At 38.8% G+C, this 22,925-nt stretch overlaps 1 protein-coding gene across 4 annotated transcripts in view; it reads right to left on the reverse strand.

Moving 5' to 3' along the window:
- The window catches only part of grip2b (glutamate receptor interacting protein 2b), a 217,746-nt gene that overhangs the window by 110,826 nt on the left and 83,995 nt on the right, over positions 1-22,925 (reverse strand). The window contains exon 1 of one of the 4 annotated variants that reach the window (XM_056260614.1): positions 22,124-22,469. The exons of 1 other annotated variant lie outside the window; for it this stretch is intronic. In XM_056260614.1, the coding sequence (XP_056116589.1) occupies positions 22,124-22,259 (136 nt within the window). In that variant the 5' untranslated portion in view covers positions 22,260-22,469. Of the gene's footprint in view, positions 1-22,123; positions 22,470-22,925 lie in introns of those variants that run through there. 2 more of the 4 variants (XM_056260612.1, XM_056260613.1) reach the window with 2 other exon arrangements.

Raw genomic sequence — 22,925 nt, forward strand, 5'->3', positions numbered from 1 at the left:
GAGAAATGTCAGTAGATATTTTCGTTCATCTTAAGAAGAGAGCACGCTTAACCAATTCCATTATGCGCATCAAAAGGCGAAGACAGTTGCTCAGAGATGAACTTTCACAACTATTACATTTCATTGACTAAAAAAGACATAGGGCCAGATTTACTAAACAGGGCAAATTAGCGTGAGAGTGCCATATCCATAAAAGTGCCGATGGGAGTGGAAAGTTCTGCTCGTGATCTACTGACGACGCACAAATTAAAGAACACAGACGCAGCCGGATCATTTCTACAATGACCAACACAATCTACGAAGAGCAGCGCAAATTAGCGTCTGGTTTAAGACATGCTTTTTTTGGGCAGTAAATAATGGCGAAAATAGCAGTAAATTGACTAGCGCAAACTTTAGCAAATCACCTCGCATAATTAATTTAAATACTCTCCTCCTATACATTTAGCGTCTGAAAGGGAAACTCCTACAAATGCATATGCAATAAGGTCAGCCACAAAAATAACTGTCCACGCCTTTTCAGCGCTAATTTTTCACTGCTCGTGTTTAGTAAAACCTGACAGTAGATTTTAAGAGGGTTTGCGCCGGCACAAGCTGTTAGTAAATCTGGCCCTTAGTTCACAAAATAGCTCAAGTTTACAGACTACCACAATACACAGTTAAGGCTCGTACACACCGGGACGAATATCGGCGCGCGTTATTCGGCAGCGTTTTTCAACGCATTTTTTGTGTTCACACCCAAGCGATTTTCGCTGACGATGAGCCGAGTGAACATGCAAATTCATTCCCTGATATTAGATGGCGCCCATTTGCTCTGCAATACCACTCCATAACATTCTCTTTTATCAAGATTTTTGTAGTCCCTGTCGCGTTTGTCATATAGTTCTTTCTGTTCCGACACCAACGAGACCAGCGGCTCTACATTCATCTTGCCTTGCATCTTCCTCGTCATATTTCTTCCCGGCAGTGTAGACGCTACTTGGCGTATATCTTCTTCGCCATTACCTATGTGTGCTCGGCAAGACCGTTTTGTGTTTGAGCGCCCCCAAGTTGTGTTTTACTGTAACTTCAGAAGCTCCAGACACGTGAGCAAAAGCGCCAATCTCATTGGTCGGATAGTTTTTGACGTGGCGCGTCAAACTGAAAAAACGAACCCGAGGCGTTTTTAAAAAAATGACGCTTTTACGCGCGGCGCTTTTCGTGTCGGTGTGCACACTCACATTGGCGCCCTTTGTTTAGTCACGAGGCGTAAAACGTCGGCGAATATCGCGCGCGAAATTAGTCCCGGTGTGAACAGGCCTTTACATTATTTGCTTGCCTTGAACTTGAACTTGATTATTTGCAATGTGAATCTACAAAGTTCTTAACTAACTAACCACAGCCATTACCATTCGAGACATTAAGGCTTCTATTGTGCTTTATTATCAAAGCACACCAGATCTGCTTCATCTAGATGCTGCGAAGAGTTAAAAACATTGTCTTTGATGCATCTTCAGTCGATTAAAACCCTTAGGCCATATAATCATACTTCACAAAAGTACGTAAATGATTACGTAAATGTATACGCCGAGCATATTCCAGGCTTTATCATTCCCTCAGAGCTGGACAAGTGACCCAAATGAGATCTCAAATGACCAAACAAAATAATATATCAAATATATCAAATAAAACCTTGTAGAGCAACAATTCACAATAGCAAACCCAACTGTGAATTTAAGGGAGATTACATCATACAAATCCTGAAACGGATAAACGAATCGAGTGAAGAAAACAGTGTTGTGCGTCAGTTATGAAAGCAAAATGTCTTTTGATAGATTCTGCTGTCAGTACGCCTACTTCTCTCATTCTTTTATAAAAGTGATGGCCCTGTTTCATCTTCAGCTCATAGTTTATTCTACCTCTTCCCCTGAGTGCAACACTTGACAAACAATAGAAATGAAACAAACATAAATTAATAATTTGTATGAAACATAAACAATGTCAATTATTTTCATAATTACTCCAAAAAGATGAATTTTACAGAAGCTGTGATACATTAATAATTGTGTTTTTGTTTTCACTATAAGGTAGTGAATCACATTCCCATCCGCTATAGCTCATGTGCTGCTAATAAGGTGATGAAAGGCTTTGGGTTTTTTTTTTTCTTCTCAAAAGCATCTCAACTTTTCCATGCTACATATTTTTCCCCCCCATCTACATAAACCTTGTAAGGTTTTGATTCCACTAGAAATATGCATGAACATTCATGAATTTCACAATATAAGTTGTTTCCTTTAAACTTTTTTTAGCACTACTTCACAGATTTTCAGGTAACCGTATTTGCCTATATAATTGAAAGCTTTGTGTTTTTTCTCCCCTTCTTTTTACTCAAAGAAATGCGAAGGAAATAAAGCTGCATTTTGATCTCTGGGCTTGCTGTGTAATTTACTCGTAAATTCTGATTAAAATGCATGTTTGCCGCCCACCCCCAGAAAAAAACAGTCCAAAAACTAGGCCATTTCCAGAATAGCAGCAATCAAGCCTATTCTGTGCTACATAATAAAGTTGCCAAATAGAAAATGATTCAGCCATTAATAAAGCATGTGTATGCTTTCCGGTTATATGACTCTCTCTCTATGAATTAGTGCTAAAAGACATAGATACAGTCTAAGTATATTCAAAATTATTTGCATGCAAAAATGTAAATAAATATAAAAAAATCTAATTAAGAACTAATTTTATAACCACGTTAATTAAACATATTCAAACATTTAATGTGGCATGTCCAGTAAACAATTTGGGGTGATGATGCAAATGAATAATTGTTCAGAGCCTACGTAAAACGGCAAACTTGTAACACCGCAGCGCTTCTGTGTTGTACGTCAGAACTTAGGCTCAGTATTGGCCGACGCTGGTCATGTGTGTGATGCTGGCCAATAGTGAGCCTACGTTCTAACGTACAACACAGAAGCGCTGCGCTGTTACACTACGTGAACTCACTCAGAGGCCCACACAGAAGAAAATGAATAGTTGAATAAAGTGGGGGTTTTTTTGCACAAAAAGTATTCTCGGCGCTTGATAAACTTATGGTTGAGCCACTGTAGTCAATTGGACTATTTTAACAATGTCTTTAATAACTTTCTGTGCCGGCAAGTTTCAATTACAATAGAAGCCTATGGAGGAGTGATCCAGCTCTCAGATTTAATCAAAAATATCTTAATTTGTGTTCCGAGGACGAACGAAAGTCTTACGGGGTTGGAACAACATGAGGGCGAGTAATTACTGACAGAATTTTCATTTTGGGGTGAACTATCCCTTTAAGTTTAAATGGTGCTATTAATATATCTTCGTCCTAATGCTCTTATACCTGTGCATTGCCAGACAAGAAAGGATCAAAGGATCCTCCCTTTACACTTGCTTGATCTCTTCCTCTCTTCTCATGAGGCACTGTGTTGTATACTAAGATGAAACTGTCACACTGCACGGTAAGCAATAAGAACACAAAAAGCAATAGTTTACAATAGTTTGAAAGAGATGCTGCATCATTTCTCTAATGAGGACGGCGGTTCAGCCCACGGCTCTGCAGTGAGGACGCAGTGGTAGGTGGACCGTCGTGCTGTTACATGTCCTGCTTTAACGCTGAGACTATCGGCTATCAGACTTAATGGAGAAAGTCTGTTCGGTAATGATATGGAGGAGCCAAGGTGAATGTCACTGGCGGCTCCCTGATATCGATCTATGATTGGCTGTAGCTGATTTCGGGGGGAGGTTGTGTGTAGAAGTTTAGTGGGAAAAAGCTTTTTTAAAGTCTAGTCATAAATGACCATTTTCATGGAGTTAATTATGTATAATATATGCTATACGTGTTATATAAAATTTTTATTAAATATTGGAAATAATTAAATAATTGTTAATTAAAATTAAATAAATATTAAATATTGTGTGAAATAGTTCAATCTTAAGGTGACACCCCCAGGTTAATAGGGTATAGATATCACCATACTTTCCAAAGTTGATCGATTCGTTTTCTGCAATGCTATATTTAAAAATGTAAATGAGACATAATCTAATTAAATAAGCTTAAATTTGTATAAATCTCCAGAAGAGAAATCTGAACGTTAATACTTTCGTTTTGTCGCCATATTAGAGTCAAAGGTTTTTACAGAGGGGATTTTGGATATATCTTTAGAAATCAGAAAATCATGGAAGCTTATTTCCGTCACTGACTTTTGACTTGTTTTTCTTGCAATTCTGACTGTTTTCTCAGAATTACGAGATATAATCTCTCAATTGCGAGTAATACAATAGCAGTTGCCCAAAGTGCTGTACAAAGAACTTAAATAAAATACTACTCATACAAAGAACAAATAGTACAACAAAAACATACGTACAAATAAATAGACACAAATTAAAAGTAAAACATGCCTCAGCACCTAATCGAGATTAAAAGCCCAGGACAGCAAATGAGATTTTAACCAAGTTTTAAAAATGGATATTGTTGCCATGATATGCAATGGTAATATGTTCTACAGTTTGGTGCAGGTACAGACAAAGCCTGATCACCCCTAAGTTTCAGTCTGGATCTGGGAATAGTCAAGAGCAATTGATCAGAGGACCTAAGAGATCTAGCAGAAGCCGTGTGCTGTTTTAGTAGGCCAGCAAGGCATGGTGGCACCAAGCCATTTAATGATTTAAAAACAAATAATAAAAGTTTATATTCAGTCTAGCGGCCGCATTCTGGACTGCCTCTAACCGCAGTAGCGCTGTCTGGCTAACTCCTATATAAAGAGAGTTACAGTAGTCAAGCCGTGAAGAATGAAGGCATGAATGACTTTCTCAAAATCGTCAATGGAAAGCTTTACTTTAGCCAGAAGTCTCAGATCACAACCGCTTTATTATACGGGGCCAGTGGACCAACATTGAGATTAGGAGGCACATAATTATCAGATGGAAAAAATATAATGACCTCTGTTTTATTGTCATGAAGTAAAAAAAAATGTAAGGACATCCAGCTTTTTATGTCATTTAGACAAGCTAAGAGGAGTTAGGGCTCTCTTGTTATTATGTTGCAGTGCAGATAAATGCACCAAGCAATGAAAAGAAACACCATACTTCTTAAAAATAGATCCCAAAGGAAGCATAATGAAAACAAAACAGGAGCAAGAATGAACCCTTGTGGAACCCCAAAAGTTAGTGGAGTTTATAAAAATCTGCCAGATTAACTGCAAAACTTCTGTTAGATAGGACTTAATCCACTGATGGGCAACTCCTCGAAGGCCAGCATAGTGCTCAAGAAACCAAGATTACCAAGATCATAGGATCTATGGTATCAAATGCTGCGCTAAGATCTAATAATACCAAGATTGCCGAAGCTCCAGAATCAACGCTTAATAAAATATAATTATACACTTTTAAAAGTGCTGATTCAGTACGATGTTGTGCTCTAAAACCTGACTGATGGTCCATGGCGGAAACAAGCTTCCCTAGAAAATACTGTCAACAGCCAGAGAGAAAAAAAATCACAATCTTTTTAAGCAAATTATATATTAACAAATTCCTCAGTACAAACTTTCAGAATATACAGTAGATAAATAAATAAACCGGTAAAGTTTGGTATATGAAAAAAAAAAACATTTTGAGAAAATGACATTTAAAGATGGAAATAGTGCAAAAATAAAATAAACACTTAAAAGGTGTATTTTGGTTGTTTCCTTTTCACTTGTCTGAAATAACACTTTATGAAATGCCAAATCTCAAAATTGACCACAAGCAAATAAAAATACATTGAAATTTGAACTGAATTCAGAAATTGTGTAACTTTTTCCATTGAATTTGTTGTCAAATTTGTATTTTGTTCTATGTTCCCTATACAGTCCTGTAGATTTATACTGTAAGTGTGTGCAAATAAAGTGCATCATTCAGGAAACTTCATTCTTCCTCACTTAATTCACATTCAGGTTCTCCTCTCATTCCTTCATATTGCTATCTTTATTTATCCCTGAGCTAAAGACCTCATACTCTGACGCAACTGCATGAAACAGCAGTTCGACACCAATCTGTTGCTCCTATCCAACACATTCTGGAAATCGAGAATTATTGATATGCTCATTAACAACTTTGGATGCGAGGAATCCTACGGAATATCAGAAAAAAAGCAAGACCTCGACAACCGTCCCCATCCTAAAATCACGTCGCTGGCCGTTCAGACTGTTTGTTCATGTTGTCAGCTGGTTTATTGAATTCCCTTGACAGAGGTTGAACATCAGAGTGGAGATCAGTCATGTACAAGAGCTGGATTGCTCTCACGGTGGGTGAATCGAAGCTCTTTGATCCGAGCTTCAGGCTACTCGCTCCCTGCCGCCACGACAAAAGAGACTTGTGGGATTCTGTAGTTCATACCACAGAAAGACAAACAGAGACCTGGAGCCTCGAGGAAGATCCCAGTGTTTTGTACAGGCACTGCTTTGAAAGTGATCCGTTTGCGAGGAAGACAAGAGAATACAAAAGATCGAGAAGATAATGGTAAAAGAAAGAATGGGGAATGAAGTCAATGTCTTCCCGTCCAACAGAGTGCCAATATGCTACAATATTTATGACAGGAATGATTATGAGAAACTGTTGGATAAAAAAAATTGTGCAACAAAGCTATGGTGATGAAAACTTTGAAGCTTTGAAAGTGTCAGAACGTATTTTATAAAAACAACACTTTGAGTCTTGAATCACTATGAAGTCGACAACTCAAGTCGCAACTTGATCTTCTTAGGTGCATTATAGAGGCTGACGGGTGTATTGTGTAACTGCTAATATCAAATTGAGAGAAAATTCATTCATGTAAGTAGATAAAGGTGTCAGTTAAACTATACTCAAGCTAAAAGGGTCATAGTTATGTTTGTGATGCAGGCAGTAGACGAAGAGTCAGAAGTTCCACCTGTGATCTGTCAATCAATGATCATCTGTGTTTGTGTTTTTACCAATTCACAAAATTAACGGAATGCATAGCTGATATATAAGAATTGGATGACTAGTAATTTCCTACTACTAAATTCTGAAAAAAACAGATTCTAATTATTGGACAAAAAATGTCCTAATGTAATAACCTAGAATACTGTCTAACACTTGATGGCTGCTTTGTTAAGTCCTAGTCGTCGGTTAGGAACCTGGGTGTGCTCTTTGATACCAATCTTTCATTTGAAAGTCACGTGTCTAGTATCTGTAAAACCGCATTTTTCCATCTTAAAAATATATCTAAATTATGCCATATGCTCTCATTGACAAATGCGGAACATTAGTTCAAGCGTTCATGACCTCAAGGCTATATTATTGTAATGCTCTACTGGGTGGTTGCCCTGCACGCTTAAGAAACAAACTACAGCTAGTTCAAAACGCCGCAGCTCGAGTTCTTACCAGAACCAGGAAATATGACCATATTAGCCCGGTTCTGTCAACACTGCATTGGCTCCCTATTAAACATCGTACAAATTTTTTAATATTGCTGATTACTTACAAAGCACTAAATGGTTTAGCTCCGCAGTACTTGAGCGAGCTCTTAACGCATTATAGTCCTTCACGTCTATTGCGATCTCAAAACTCCGGCCAGTTGATAATACCTAGAATATCAAAATCGACTGCAGGCGGTAGATCCTTTTCCTCTTTAGCACCAAAACTTTGGAACAGTCTTCCTAACATTGTCTGGGAAGCAGACACACTCTGTCAGTTCAAAGCTAGACTAAAAACACATCTCTTTGACCTAGCATACACATAACACATTATAGACTTCTATAATTCAATGTTAGGCTGCATAGATTAGGTCAGCCGGAACTGGGAACACTTCCCTTAAATCCAGATGTACTCGTTACATCATAAGAAGAATGGCATCTACGCTAATTTTAGTGTCTTTGTTTATCCCGAGGTTTTCCCGCCTGCCGGATCCAGGCCGTTTCCAGATCTGACGAAGGAGATTCGCCTGGACCCGATGACAATGCAGTGCTGAAGTGCCAACTAGCCTCTCCCTATGGATGATCCCTATTCCACTCTACAGATAAAGCGTTGTGGAAATTTCGGTTCAAGTACCCCGAAGTGATCAAATAAAATATAATACAAGTAGTTTGTTTAGGCATGGTTTGTAGGGAATTACAAACCTGCGCACATATATTCAAACGCACATAACTATAGAATCGATTCTTAATGCGCATGTGAACGCCATCAGCGTTAATCACAGGTTAACGTTTAAAGTCTGTTTAGAGAGAACGGTGTTGTCTTAGCGGCCCCTAACTTAATAACAAATGATCATTTCGACGGAAGTGAATCAATCAAAACTAACTTTAGCTGGAAAATAACATTATTCAAGAACCGCTATAAAACCAAACCAATCTCTGTTACCTTAAATTATATGTTTATCTCTGTAAAGCCACTTTGAGACAATCTACATTGTTAAAAGCGCTATATAAATGAGGATGACTTGACTTGACTATTTAGTCAGTCTTTGTCCGTTCTCTGTCCTACCAAGTGTGTGTGAACCTTCTGCCTGTCTGTACCTGTTTATATTATATTGTTAGTAAAAGTTTGCATTGGAACTTTTATTCTCCCTCGTCTTCTTCTGCCAACACCGCACCTTGACAGTTTCATTGTGTTTTTTCCCTGTGTTCTCCCTCATTCTCTGTCCATCTTAACTATCATAACAAACCGACTGAACAAACCAACAGGCAAACCAAAATGAATCAAATTTTCCAGCACTACATAGGAGAAAGCCATTTAGGACGAACTGAGGGAAGAGAAACCGAGAAATGTAGTAAAGTTAGTAGAGTCTCCACTTTTAGTGCTAACACTGCTGTTACAATTATTAGGACATGGAAGTTACATTAAACCAAGAAACGGACGTATAAAGGTCATCAAATTTTCATCTGTGGGAATATGGAAACTTGTGAAAGAAACCTCAGAAAGGTCAATGATCACTGGAAGGTGGTTCGAGGTTCAGATGAGAACAGAATAAATCTGCATTGGTCAAGCTTATCAACAGCTCTGCTCTTACATGGAATGATACAAAAAGCCATTATGAGAACATATACAGTTAAGCTTCTTAGTCAAAATTCGAATCAATAAGCATGGCACAAACTTGCCCTAAACAAAACTTAACACACAATAAATATTCAAATAGTTTAAGATTGTCTAAATTTTAAGATTGAAAAATAGTGTCAAATTTATGTGTCAAAAATTGACACATAAATACATTGCAGTTGCAAAAAAATAATTATGAACGCATACTAAGATCTTTCCAAATTTTAATACAATTTTCATATAATAATTAGATTTTTTTTTATAATCAACTCTTAGAACATAAAAGTTGAATCAGTCAAAACCAACTTGTGATTCAAAATGAAGCATTTTCAAGCCACTGTTTATAAAAATGCACTATAGAAAGAATCAAAATGACATAAAAAATAAAAAAAGATAATCGGATATTAAAATCACAACACTCAAGTCTGCTGGAAATGAGCCATGAGACACGAAGTGAGTTAATTTCAGATATGATAACTCTTAATATCGCTTCAGAGTTTGTTTGTTTTTTTATCTCTGGATATAAAGGTGGTAAACTCAAGATTTAAAGTGCTGATCTTTTTGTACTGCAGTGCATGAGACAAATAAGGTCACATAGTTGCCAAATGCACATTGAAAACATTCTTTTCAAGGTCTCAAAACCAAAGAAATATCAAAAGTGATTAAAAAGACCTTCTACGCACATGCCAAATGAAAAAGGACATTCGATTTCCAACCTTCTCAAGCTGCCTTTTCATCAAGTCCTTGCAGCTTTGTGCCATTTCATACAGGAATGAAAGAAGAGATGAAAGGAGGCTTCTTTTACTAGCAGGATCCTGTAATCCTGTCAACAGTATGTCATAACGAACTTCCCGCGGCTCACACTTATCGCTCAGGGAACAAGCTGTGAGTGGAGGAACGAAGCCACCGTGGCCCTCCAACAAACTTTAAAAAGTAGTGACTGTGCAGATTTTCAGAGTAGTTAAAAAGGTTGTCAAAAAGCAACTAATGTATATAATGAACAAAGCGTTTTAATGTTGACAACTTAAATAGGTCTAAATATCCAATCATTATATGTATTCCAGTATTATATCTTAAATGGTCATCATTTTATAGAGTGAAACATTAAGGTTCCTTATGTAAACAGAAATCCACACACACAGCTTCTAAGACCTACAGGACCATTGTAAAGCAACTTCAGACCACATACTGGATGATTTAATAAACATCACAATATGTAATACCAAAGTCCTTTTAGGCAAGTCATGCCACTCGGCCGCCATCTTGGCAACGCCTCCGGGCAGGCCAGCTGACAGTCTTGTCTGGGCCCGGGACAAGATAATCTTAGATGGGGCCCCCCCACGATTTTTTTATTTTTATAAAACACCATATACTTTTACCCAAAATGAATAATAAAAACACATTTAAATGGGTACATTTTCTATAAATGTCTTCATTTTCTTTTCTGACATAGCCTACTGCAGTTCTTGTTAAAACACACTAGACATGCAAAATCTGTGCATTTTGGGCACTTTTTGTGTGAAATCATATTTATTTTTTGTCCATCAAAAGTGTGCTTTCACTTTTAAGCATGAGCAGCACAGCAAAAATAGACTCGGATCGGACCCATTATCTGTTCACCGATGATGACGATGCATTTCAGCCGGCTTTTTATTTCTCATCTCCATAAATAGTAGTAAAGCTAATCCAAGGGCTAGAAATCAATGAATTCTTTGCTAATACTTCCTCGTCATCATGGAGAGCGCAGTTCGCACCGCTTTCTCCTTTCCACAAGCGTTTGCTCTCCCGTGGCGTCTGTCGTTGCTATGCAACAATGAACTTAGGCGCGCCTGTAAAAACGAGCGCGCCGCGTCGCTATTATGAGCTAATATCCAAAATATTTCCATATGTGGCTCTTTCCTCCTTTCTTATCAACAAGTGGATTTACAGCCACCACAGCAGCAGCACCGCCGGTCGCCATGTCTCAGCGCTTTTATGAAGAGGACGCAACTGCACGCGCTTTGGGCATGCACGCGCATCCCGGGTTTGAGAAAACCTGGTACCGTGGCGTGACGTTTAAAAAGAAATTTGTACCGACTTGGTACCGAAGTGCCGGGTCTTTGACAACACTCATAAACGTTGGCTGCGCTGTTTCTTACCTTGCTCTACGTTTACTTTACTAACGTTAGTTCCAGCTTCACCGTCACCACCTTTTTAAAAATATTTGTTTAGGACATCTTGAAGGCCTCTATTTTCTTCTTCTCTTTTCTTTTCTTTTCTTTTCTTTTCTGAGCACCGGACTTGTGCTGACCGGACATTTTGAGCGTAACGTTAGCCTACTGAACTTCAAATCAAATGACAACATCATATTTCGATCAGTGGCCAAACCATTTTTGTTTTGGGGGTGTGGGGGTTCTTGACCACTATTTCAAGGACAATTAGGAAGAAAACGAATAAAAAGCTTTTATGTAACTCAAATATTAGATATTTTTTCAACAAATATGCCTATTTTTTTTTTTTTTTTACAATTATTCCATAATTTAATGAGGGCCCAGTTCTGGGCCCCCCTCCCCCTGGGCCCGGGACAACAGACCCGTTTGTCCCCCCCTGTCGGCGGGCCTGCCTCCGGGCAGCTATTTTGGACTAAAAAGACCAGGCTCCTATCTAAATGAATGGGCAGAGAGTCAGAACTGCACTTTCACTGGTCACCGGGACATAAAAACTGCATGTATAGAAACAGCAGTAAAATATAAAAATCGCTGAAAAAGTTTGATGACTTTGCCCCAAAATAAGGTTTAAAAAACATTTTTACCCACAGGTTATACGTTTACTACGCATGCGCAAGGGTTCTCGTCTCCGCTGTCGCAAACCTCAACTGTGCGCATGTGTCAGTGGAACCAGACGATAGGCTTACATGTTTCCCGGCTTGACTGTTAAAAGCAGACGATTGGCTTTCCAGCGGGAGGGGCGGGACATGTGCATACAACCGCCATCTTTGGCGTTACGGGTTTTCCCTATATACAACATGACATCATGACTTTGCGTAAACATACACGCCACTTTCAAGTCAAGTGGCGTGTTATCTATACGCATTTTGAGCTATCCGCGTGTATGTCCACGCCGAAATCTTTTGCGTGTATGTGTACGCCGTTAAATGTCCGAGTGATTCCGCGTGTATGTGTACGCCGTTATATGTCCGAGCGAAACGAAGCAAAATCTATATCTACATCTGTGGAGCGATATTTTTTTTTCATAGGATGGTAGGGGAAGACTCATAAATGGTATTAACCCCAGTGACGGGTAGGTTTAGGGACGGGGCTGGGGTAGGTCATATATTTATATATACAGTAATGTAGTTAAGTCAAAGGCGTTGATAAACACGCTGAAAAGCGATTATGCGTGTTGATAGCACGCCAAAAATAGAAATACGAATTCGCGTGTCATACATACGCCATTTCATGAGATCAGTCTGCTATATAGTTGTATTGAGGATTGAGGAAGTGGCATGTCTCTATATAAATTGTCTCTGGTAATACTGAGTAAATTGATACTTTTGCTGCACCAATTCTACCATTTAAGTCGCGCGTAGTGTTTCTTCAAGCAACACACAGTAAAGGCATCCCTAAATAAATCGTTAATTATTCAATAAATTACTCATAAAGACCGTCACATACTGTATGTTTCATTCCGAATTAATTGGTAGAGTTGAGTGGATGATTCAATAAATCCCTCGTAAATCCAGTCACTTGTTTAATTCCTGAATGAATCAGTGACTTGAACGAATCGTTTGAGTGGATGGTTCAATGAATCACTCATTAACGTAGTCACTTGTATAATTCCTGAATAAATCAGTTGCTGAATTCAAAACCGCATACTACTCTTACTCGCCTTTGTCGAGACTTTGATGTACTACATTCTCCATGTTGTCATAAACAAGTGATGTGACCAACTAGCATCAGTTTTGTCACTTCACTGCCATTTATAAATCCTCTCCCGTGGCCTCATAGTAAAGTGTCCATTGTAGCATACTCCAGAATCTCGCCTGAAGAAGTAAGTCATCTTGGTACTTTTTGTCTTTTATAAGTACTGTGAATTGAGACATACATCCTTTCTGACTTCGTTTTTTGTCTACTTTACAGTAGTGAAGTATGCAACGCAGCCACAGTCACTTGTTTAATTCCTGAATGAATCAGTGTTTTGAATTAATCAGTTGAGTGAATGATTCAATGAATCACTCATAAATGCAGTCACCTCTTTAACTCCTGAATGAATCTGTTTTTGAACAAATTGGTTGAGTGAATGATTCACTTATAAAGACAGTTGTTTGGCGCCAGTTGTTGGTGTAAGAACCTTGCAGAAAGAGTCAATAAAATCACTAAAGCACAGACTGTCTAGAACACGCAAACACAGACGAGTGTCTATCAACTAGAAATACTGTATCAGTGGCTAAATATTTTGTTTATTTATATTGTTACATTTTTATGTTTTTTTTTTATTTTATTGTATAGACGAGTTTGGATATCGAACTTGGGTTGTCTGAGGCGCTACTGCGCTGTGTCAAAACGCTGCCCACAATAAGGTTATGACTCTGACAAATATATTGTTTTATATAAATAATCAATTACTTTAAAGCAATAATTTACCAATAGAGGCATACACTGTAGATGATTTAAAAACTAACATTTAAAAAAACAAAATGTCCACTGGTTTCTAAGTTTAATAATTCCAGGGACAAACAACATGAAAAGTGCAGGGAAAAGAATAATTCTGCAAGCTATGAATATTCAAAAGTAACTCAATTAAATAAGATGAATATTCCATTATCGCACTCCTGCGGATTTAATCTACCAGCTGATGCGTTCGCTCCATAAAACGAGGAACTCAAGGCCACGGATATACAAAATAATTGTTAAAATGAGTGAATCAAAGCTTGAGTGAAAAGAACAGAGAGAAAAAAAACACGTACTCTGACCTGATTTCACTCGACACAAGCTGGATTATGACTGGTTAGGATTGAATTAAGTCAAGTACTTGCAAATGAAGCTGTATTCACAGTTGGTAAGAGATGACACATTCTTTTCTCATTTTTTTGGGACACAAATTCCTATGGCTTATCAACAAGAGATCTCAATAATGTCTCAAACTGTACTCAGACTCCAAAGTCTACAATTAAACACCAGAGATTAAAAACATTTCGTATATTCATGTCCTATTTTAACTTCTCCTAGACAGGACTTTTAGCTGAAAGTTCTGAGTCAAAGTTGATATTTCAATAACCGAGAAGTCAGAGTCTCCTGAGGTATGAAAGAGCAACCTCTGAGCAATAAAGAAACACCTTACCTCATCTTAAACCTGATCAAAAGCTCCTTACCTGTGAGATAGATCAAATATAATATTATATTATAATACAGCACAGCTATATAAAACAGGATTACTTATTTCCTGCAGCTCCAAATTGCAGCTAGCATTCATCATTCTATATTTGCTGTGAAATCAAATTTGTTCTGATTTCTTCCCACAAATCTTTCAGACGCCTTCGCCATTCCCATGATGCATCAGAAACCTCCTGGTTTATTTTTTTTCTTTTCAGCATGTGGATGTTCTGTGAGATGGATCCGATGACATATCTGAAAAGCAGGCGACAGAAGGAATGTTGTCGTTTCTCGATGTGTAGTGCTCATAAAATATTCAGGATACAGTGTGAGGTGCGTTATATGCATTACCAAGGAACGAGACCACACTGACACACACACACACACTCGATAACATCATAGGTCAAAGGCAACACTGGATTCGTGTCATATCGGCCTCTGGCATCCCAAGAGATTCTGTTCTCATATTGCTTTCTTTGCTGCCTGAATTCACAGGATCATTGACCTGAAGAACTAAATGTACAGCCGAGACTGTGAACAAAAAAGAACACAAATCCTGCGCAGTGCAAGAAAACACATGGTTTGTATTTAGAACACATTGGAAAATTTTTTAAATAATCTTCTAATATTATTATTAATAATAATATTTATTATTTTATTTTTTACTAATGTAATTATTATTTTTTTTATATATATATATATTTGTAATTCTATTTTTAAAGTGTAAATATACATTGTTGGATTGTTTTCCATACTGTATATAAAATACTGGACGCTAAGATGGCTAGAATGAAGTGTGACATGAAGTGTGACATTGCAAAGCATTTTTATCTGCCATTTTCCTTATAGGAATAATTAAATAACACAGTAATAAGATTAAAAACTGTGGAGACTGCAGATTAGAATAAAGGCAAAAGCTCCTCAAAATCAACTGAAAAGAGAAAAGCCTCATGACGACTGATAAAATTACGGTAAGATAACAGAACCGTTTCTAACACATTCATTATGGCACTGTGAAATTTTCAGTTACAATCAACACTACAAAGACCTGAATCAATGTGACAGCAATATGCAAGAACTTCTTAAGGAAGGCAAAAAAACCTTTGTAAGGTTTCAATGGCCGTTGAAGATTTGGGGGAAACTTTTAATAAAACTGTCAGGTTCCTGCCCTGACAGTCTTGTCCGTCTTGCCACTGTTTAATGTTTCCTTGTTTGTTTTGTGCCTGAGCCTGTCCCACCTCCTCATTTCCAGTTACCACGCCCCCTTGTTTAGTCCACGTTTAGTCCTGGTTTCACTAATTGTGCTCACCTGATCCTCATGTGCTCTGGTCCCTTTATATTGTGCCTATTTCCATCATGTCTTTGCTGGTTGGTTGTGTGTCCTTTGGTGTGTTCCTGTTCGCTTGCCTGTGTCTGCAGTTTATCTCCGCTCTTGTTCCAGTAAAGTGTTTGATTAGTTCTAGTATCTTTTTATTTCATTTTTACTTTAGACTTTCTTCTCCAATATCTAGTTGCCTGCAAGGTTGTTCTTTTGTTTAATTTTATTTGTTTGCAAGTTCCAGTTGTTTCTAGTTTTCTTTTTATTTATAGTTATTTACATCAGGTTTTAGTTTGCCTCTTGTTTCCTTTTTTATCTTCTCTCTTCTCTTGCTCTGTTATCTTGTCTTCTTCCTTGTGAGTCTTGTGTTTGTCCCAGCCCTGCATCCTGATATTCCTTGACCACTGACATTCACTGCCTGGCAGCTAGACTGGTGCTACGGCTAAGAGATCATCAAGCCTATGGTGTCTTGTGTTCCTGCCTGTTTTCACCCAGGACTGGGTTCAGTGGTCATCCTCCTTGCCTGTCATCGTGTCGTCACCCCTACTGTTCGAACTGTTTCACACCTCGCTCTCCTTGTTGTGCCCTGTCTACAGTCTTGTTAATAAAAATAAAAAACCTTCACAGCTATTCTGTGCCTGGGTCCTCTTTCAGATCCTTGACAGTTCGTGACAATCTTAAATTCGTCCCACACTATTTCTGTCCACAGAGGTTTTCATGGGCCAATAAATCTAGATTTAAATTTAAAGAGATGCGCGTCTATGCGTGACCTGATGTTTTATTCTTATTCAAAACGAGGCGATGTAAACTCATGTAATGTATTGCTGGATTCAGAACTGAATACTAGTATACTACTCTTACTACACTGTAAATAAAATTATTTGATCAAGTTATAACAACATATGTGACCAGTTACGGAAACTAGGGACACAAGTCGGTTCTGGGGCATTTTGAGTTATTCATAGATTCTGAAAGTGTAGTCTCCAAGCTTTCCAACGATGTGTAACACGTGGAAATCTGATAATATTTAGAGAAGTTGTGGCCATTTGAAGGTAGGCACTTAAAATAACTAAAAGTTAAGATAACAGCCTCTAAAGATGTGCAGTTCTCACCTCTCTCTGCTGGGGGGGGGGGAGTGACAATAGGGCTCATTTACATCTCATTTAGATAAGCCATACCCCCTGTAAAGCTTCCCCCGGTGCTTTACAGCTTTTTTTCTTTCCTGAGCTAGCTAATAACAATAGGTAGGTATTGGGAAGGTCTAAACAGACTAAACATGCGATAACGTGTAGCCTACGTGTTCTTAGAATGAACACAAAACGACAAACTTTAATGTTTATGGAAACTCACCCCCAGGACCGGCGAATGCACTTCTGCCGCTCTAGGCAAAAAACAATTGTGCTGCCCCTCTATTTGCAACGTATACCAGCAACAACACACAAAGACCAATATGCCATACATATAACGCAAAACCAGCAACAACACACAAAGACCAATAAGGCATAGGCCTACATATAACGCAAATAGTGCGCAACGCGCGTGTGCCCAAAATGTCAACAGTATTAAAGTTTATGCAGGATGCAAATGTCCGCAAGCACATTATATCATCAGCAGGTTCAGCATCTTAAATAACGACTAGAGAGCAAATTAAGCTTAACTTACATTTCAGAAACGCGCACAGCAGGCCTTCATCGCAGCAAAGGTCTTAACTGCATCCTCTATTTCGATTCTCTGTGCCAGTTCATGTTGTTGCCAGTCCATTAAGTCTGTTCCCTGTTCACAAAACGTTCCCCATTCAAAGCAATCGGGATGTCACATATGAAACAGCCAGCCACCGTTGTCAGCGAGCCGAGCCGCCGTATTCAAGCACCGAGAGCGCGCGCCGCCGCGCCCGATACCTCCGTGGTATCGCCCGATACCTCCGGTTCAGTTTCCCGAGCCCACAAAGTGCGGCGAAAACATTTTGGATGTAACTGCCACGGTTCAGCTCGTCTGCGACAATCTTTGCGGCGTCCATCTTCATTGAATTTTGATATCAGATAGAGCAGGAGCAGAGCGCTGCATATTAAGTAGCCACGCTGTTGGGGGGCGGGGGGCAAAGGCGCGGGCGGCTATTCAGTATGGAAATACACACAGACAATGACACGCCCCTACTGCATGCTAGAATCCCCGAAAAACAAGCCGATTTCAACCTCAAAATGTACGCTTTTAAATATACCAATACTGTTATCTCAAACATGGAGAGGCTTCTTCATCATCTCAACTAACAGATTCTGCAAAAAAGCGGAAATCACAAATTTTGGAAAAAAACGCTTCTTTCTCATTTTGCTCGCAAGTTGTGCTGCCGACTTGTGTCCCTGGTTTCTATAACGGGTCACATATGTTTACATTGCTTTAACGCATCAAAATAAGTTACCGTATTTTCCGCACTATAAGGCGCACTTAAAAGCCTTTAATTTTCTCAAAAAACGACAGTGCGCCTTATAATCCGGAGCGCCTTATATATGGATGGTGAACACACGTTCACCAAGACGGGGAGACAGCGCTGGGCGACTTACGCCACTATCTGCCAATGGATCGTGGATGCCTGGGCTGATATATCACTCTCAACTGTGATCCGAGCTTTCACGAAGGCAGGAATAATCTCTTTATTCAGCCAGCTCACATACCCGTATTTACTTCCTGTTTTCGGCCGAAGTCCACAGTAGTTGATTGTCGAGTTCGCGCGCGCGCGATCAAACCTCCTCCGTGTGTTCAACATCTGATTCGGATGAACTATCCATTTGAGCTGATCTTCTCAGAACACCACACAGCACCGCCATCGGCTGACAGCTGACAGTCTGAGTCTCCACTGTTGCTTAGTTACCAATGATCGCACGCGCATTCGACAATCGCCTACTGTGGACTTCGACCGAAAACAGGAAGAAAATACGGGTATGTGAGCTGGCTGAATAAACATCATTTTTATTCATATCTTTCACATTTACTGCAGTCAGATTCACCGTGTTCACTCACATGGCTGTGCACTTGTAATGACACATTAAGGTTGTTAAGAGGCTAAAAGCAGGTTTAAGTCACTTTTCCCGTTTAAGTCGACAGGGTGCAAATTTTAAAAAGAGGATAACACGGTGTAGGCAACACCGTTTTTTGTCGTTGTTATCTGTACTGACAGCACTCCAAATTTACAAAAAATGAGCTCAATGTTAAAACTGACCGGAGTTTTCCTTTATCGTTTGAACAACGTTACCATGGGAGTGAACGGAGTTGTCAGAACGCTTAATAAAGTTTGACTTTATCTGACTGTTTTGTTGACATTTGTTGACATCTAGTAGTGGATGCATAACGCAAACCTAGTCAAACGTTTGACTGCAGTATCTTATGCGCCTTATAATCCGGTGCGCCCTATATATGAAAAATGTTCTAAAATAGGTCATTCATTGAAGGTGCGCCTTATAATCCGGTGCGCTGTATAGTGCGGAAAATACGGTAAGCATTTTTCAACTGTTTTTATAAGTTATGCAACTTTCCTGATTCACTGATTTTAAGTCATTTTAATGTAATTTAAGTTGAAATTTGGTGGTTGGCAGTGTTCCTTAGTGCTGGGACTGGAAACCAGGAGCTCCATGTGGCCTTTCCTTTCATCTTATTTCGTTTCTCCTCCATGCCCCTAGACTAACTTTGAAACGGGGAGCAAAGCAATTGGGGGCTCGTCCGGGATTTGAACCTGGGACCATTCACAAGTTGACTGTCCTTAAGTTCAAGGCAAAAGCTTTTTTTTTTACAGTGTACTTTTACCATATCTTTCTAGTATTGCATAAGTTGTGTGCTGATGGATAATTCACACTTTATTAAAAACAGCAGTTTTTAAACTCGTAAAGCGATTTTCAATTCTGCTGTTTAAATTCAAATTCCAATTTTGCATCCTGTTTGCTACATCAATTCAAAATGTTAATTAAATGGTGGAATGCAACAGTTGCTAAGGTATGATTGGTCAATTACGTTTTAAGGCGGGGCTTAAGGATTAAACGGGGGGGTCAATTATGTAAAGCCAAAAAGCTCAGAAGCAGAATGGAGGCTTTCTTTGTGAGTTACCAGTGTCTCTACCTCTTACAGCTTTCCTTTTGTAAGGTTATAGGGAACAGTTCCCAGGTGCACTCGGTGTGTGTTCAAAGAGATGGGGTATATTTAGCACCCAGCTACTGAGCTGTAGCCGATCGCTCTTTCTTTCTTGTCACACTGACTTCATCCAAGTTACAAGAAATCGAGTCACTTCAGCTGCCATATTTAGACCTTACTTTGCTGTAATACAATCTATTTTAACATAGCCTGAGCCGATCGGCTGTGACTGGCACATTGGATGCTTTTAAAACACTCACAGCAACCTTTAGAGCTGTAGTGCAGAATGGCAACAACGTAATAGCCATTGAATCAAAGCAGGCCGGACTGGAAATCTGTACACAAGACATTGAAATGCGTTCCAGTTTGATGCGCAACTCCCATCGTAATAATTCACTGCTATTTGTGGACATTGTGTCTCTGACACACTGTCGCATTCAACAACCATCTAATAGGGATACCTAATAATACAGTTTTGCTCATAATTACAGAGTGTCGCAGGGTGCAAGACAGCCTCCCCTGTGTGTAAACGTGAGATGCCTCATTAAAGACAGAGGGCCTCTCGCGAATACATCAGAGAGTATATTCCACCAGGTTTTAAATAATATATCACATGTAAAGCAATATAATCTTCCTGGAGTGAATAGAAGATGAAATATTTAAAAACATCTCGAGATGTAACATCTCATGTTGTGCATCTAGTCCAGAGAAACACAAGAGAGATGGCATCATCTGAAACATTTGTAATTCTTGGGATTGGGTTTGAATATACAAAAGATAAAAAACAAACAAAAAGTTTGTTTCTAATTGAGTTTGACCTCTGCTAGATTGCACCATACGCAAATATCAGCATAAATCTTGTGCTATGTAAATGGAATTTCATTTAACAGATTATTTTATTGATATTTCTTTATTGAGAATCACAGCAGTTATACAGCAAATGATGGTCAAATGAAGGAGAAAACCATGTTAGCTGTTATATATCCAACTATGTAAACTTTTGTCAGATGTTACCAAAAGCGCAAATCATTTCCGCAAAACCTTTCTTAAAAAAAAGTTGCATTAACGGATTGCTAATGTTCGTGTTGATCTAAACAGCCGTTCATTCAAATTAAAATGTTTATCACACCAAATGTTTTTTTTTTCTTTTTTTTTCTAATAACTATAAATTATGCATAATTACATGCAACTAACCCTAAACCAAATCCTAACCCTAAGCCTATAGTAAGAACATGCAGTTAATTATTATTAACTATTATTATTAATTATATTTCCCCTTGCATTTTATTTGCAAACCTTCGGCAGTCCAACTTAAAGGGATTGTTCACCCAAAAATGAAAATTCTATCATTCACTCATTTACTAATACGTTTTCAAATCTGTATGACTTTTAACTTCCTGTGGAATACAAAAGATAGTATTTTGAAGAATTATTTTATCTATTTTTATCCAAAACAACATTGATTGGACCCTGCTGATTTTTATTGTATGACCAAAAAAAATCTAAATATCTTCTTTTGTATTTCACAGAAGAAAGAAACTCCTACAAACCTGTAATTATATGAGGCTTGGTAAAAACTGAGAGAATAAAAATTTTGGGAAATTTCTTTAACCGAATTGTAAAAACTTCTAAAGAACTAAAGAGTTGGTACAATGATGTCTAGAAAAGGATTTATGAAACCTTCAAGATAAAAAGATGTCGAAAGACAGATTAACCTCATCCAATCGATTTGGACACAAACCAAATCCCACAAACGAAAGTGTCTTCAAACTTCCTGGAGATAATAATGCAGCGTTCAGTTCTCTTGTTAAAACAGCCATTAGAGTTATGGTCTTTACTCAGTTAATATTGTTGATGCTTCACTGATCTCTGAAGACCCTACCATATCAAAAGCCGGAGAATAAACGTCAATGAGTTGAGAGGATAAATAACCTCGAGAGTTATGAACGCACCTCACGGAAACATCCATTTCATCAAATATTTAAAACCCTAATAGAAAATCAATTCGCCAGGAACAACATTAGGAACGAGAAACCGCGTCCTCCACATTAAGTTCAAGAGTTTCACCATTAATTCAATCCCTCTTCCCCTCAGAGGAAACATGATGATAATAACTGAAGCCAGACTGACGGAAAAGAGAGAGAGAGAGAGAGCGTTTCCTCTCCTCAGTGTATGTGGCGGAACACCACAGGTCAAAGTTAATATCAAACCCACAAAGCAGTAATGAAAAAAGGATTAGAGTGGGAGGAGGGGGAGACGGAGAGAGAGACAGAGAGCGAGAGAGAAAGTTTGCCAGGGGTGGTCTTACCGCTGATGCAAAGGCTGAGAGAGCACAGACTCTCCTCGCAGGTCTCCGGGCTCTCCGCCTCCCAGTGAGACCCTCTTTCCCTTTTCCTGGGAGACATCTGTCTTACGATGTTTAAAACCCGGTTCACTCTATCCATCCTTCCCTTAGCTTTGCGTGACCGAATGTCCCACGATTCCACCCCAACGTGTCACATTAGACACGGAGAGTCTTCTGAACGAGCACGTTGAGGAGATGCTTTGGCTGTTAGGATGCTAAATTTACGCCTTTTTCATTTGATTTGCAACAAGCCAAGAAACGGGAGCAGAGGGGGGAAATAAATAGAAATATATCCCAGTTTGCCTCCCTCTCACTGTGAACCTTTATCCCACTGCTTCCACAGCACAACTAGCAGTGAGTTGATCTTTTTTTACCTCCCTCCCTCTATCCAGCTTGCTCTCTCCGACTCGCTCACTCTAGCTTTCATCTTTTTCACGAGGGTCCTCTCTAATCAGCTAATAATGCCTCATTAGAATTGGGAGAAAGAGGGGGGGTTAACCTTAGGATGGAGGACGGACCGACAGCTATGAAGTGGCCACACAGAAAAGTAAATCCACCTCGATGATGTAAAGACATCTAATTGGAGTTTCGTAGCTTTTAGTCTATGGATGTTAGCATTGGAGCATCCTATATATTCTAATGTACAGCTAATTGGGAAAATTTGCTTTTATCAGATATACACCTTTACAGTCTTTCTCTCTTGGGAAAACAGACTAACAATATCGATGAGATCATCTTGCACTTGGGGGGCGTAACCAAATATTTA

This window comes from Rhinichthys klamathensis, unplaced genomic scaffold, assembly GCF_029890125.1.
Source record: "Rhinichthys klamathensis goyatoka isolate OS25496 unplaced genomic scaffold, OSU_Roscu_1.1 h1tg000009l_1, whole genome shotgun sequence".
Classification (NCBI taxonomy): domain Eukaryota; kingdom Metazoa; phylum Chordata; class Actinopteri; order Cypriniformes; family Leuciscidae; genus Rhinichthys; species Rhinichthys klamathensis.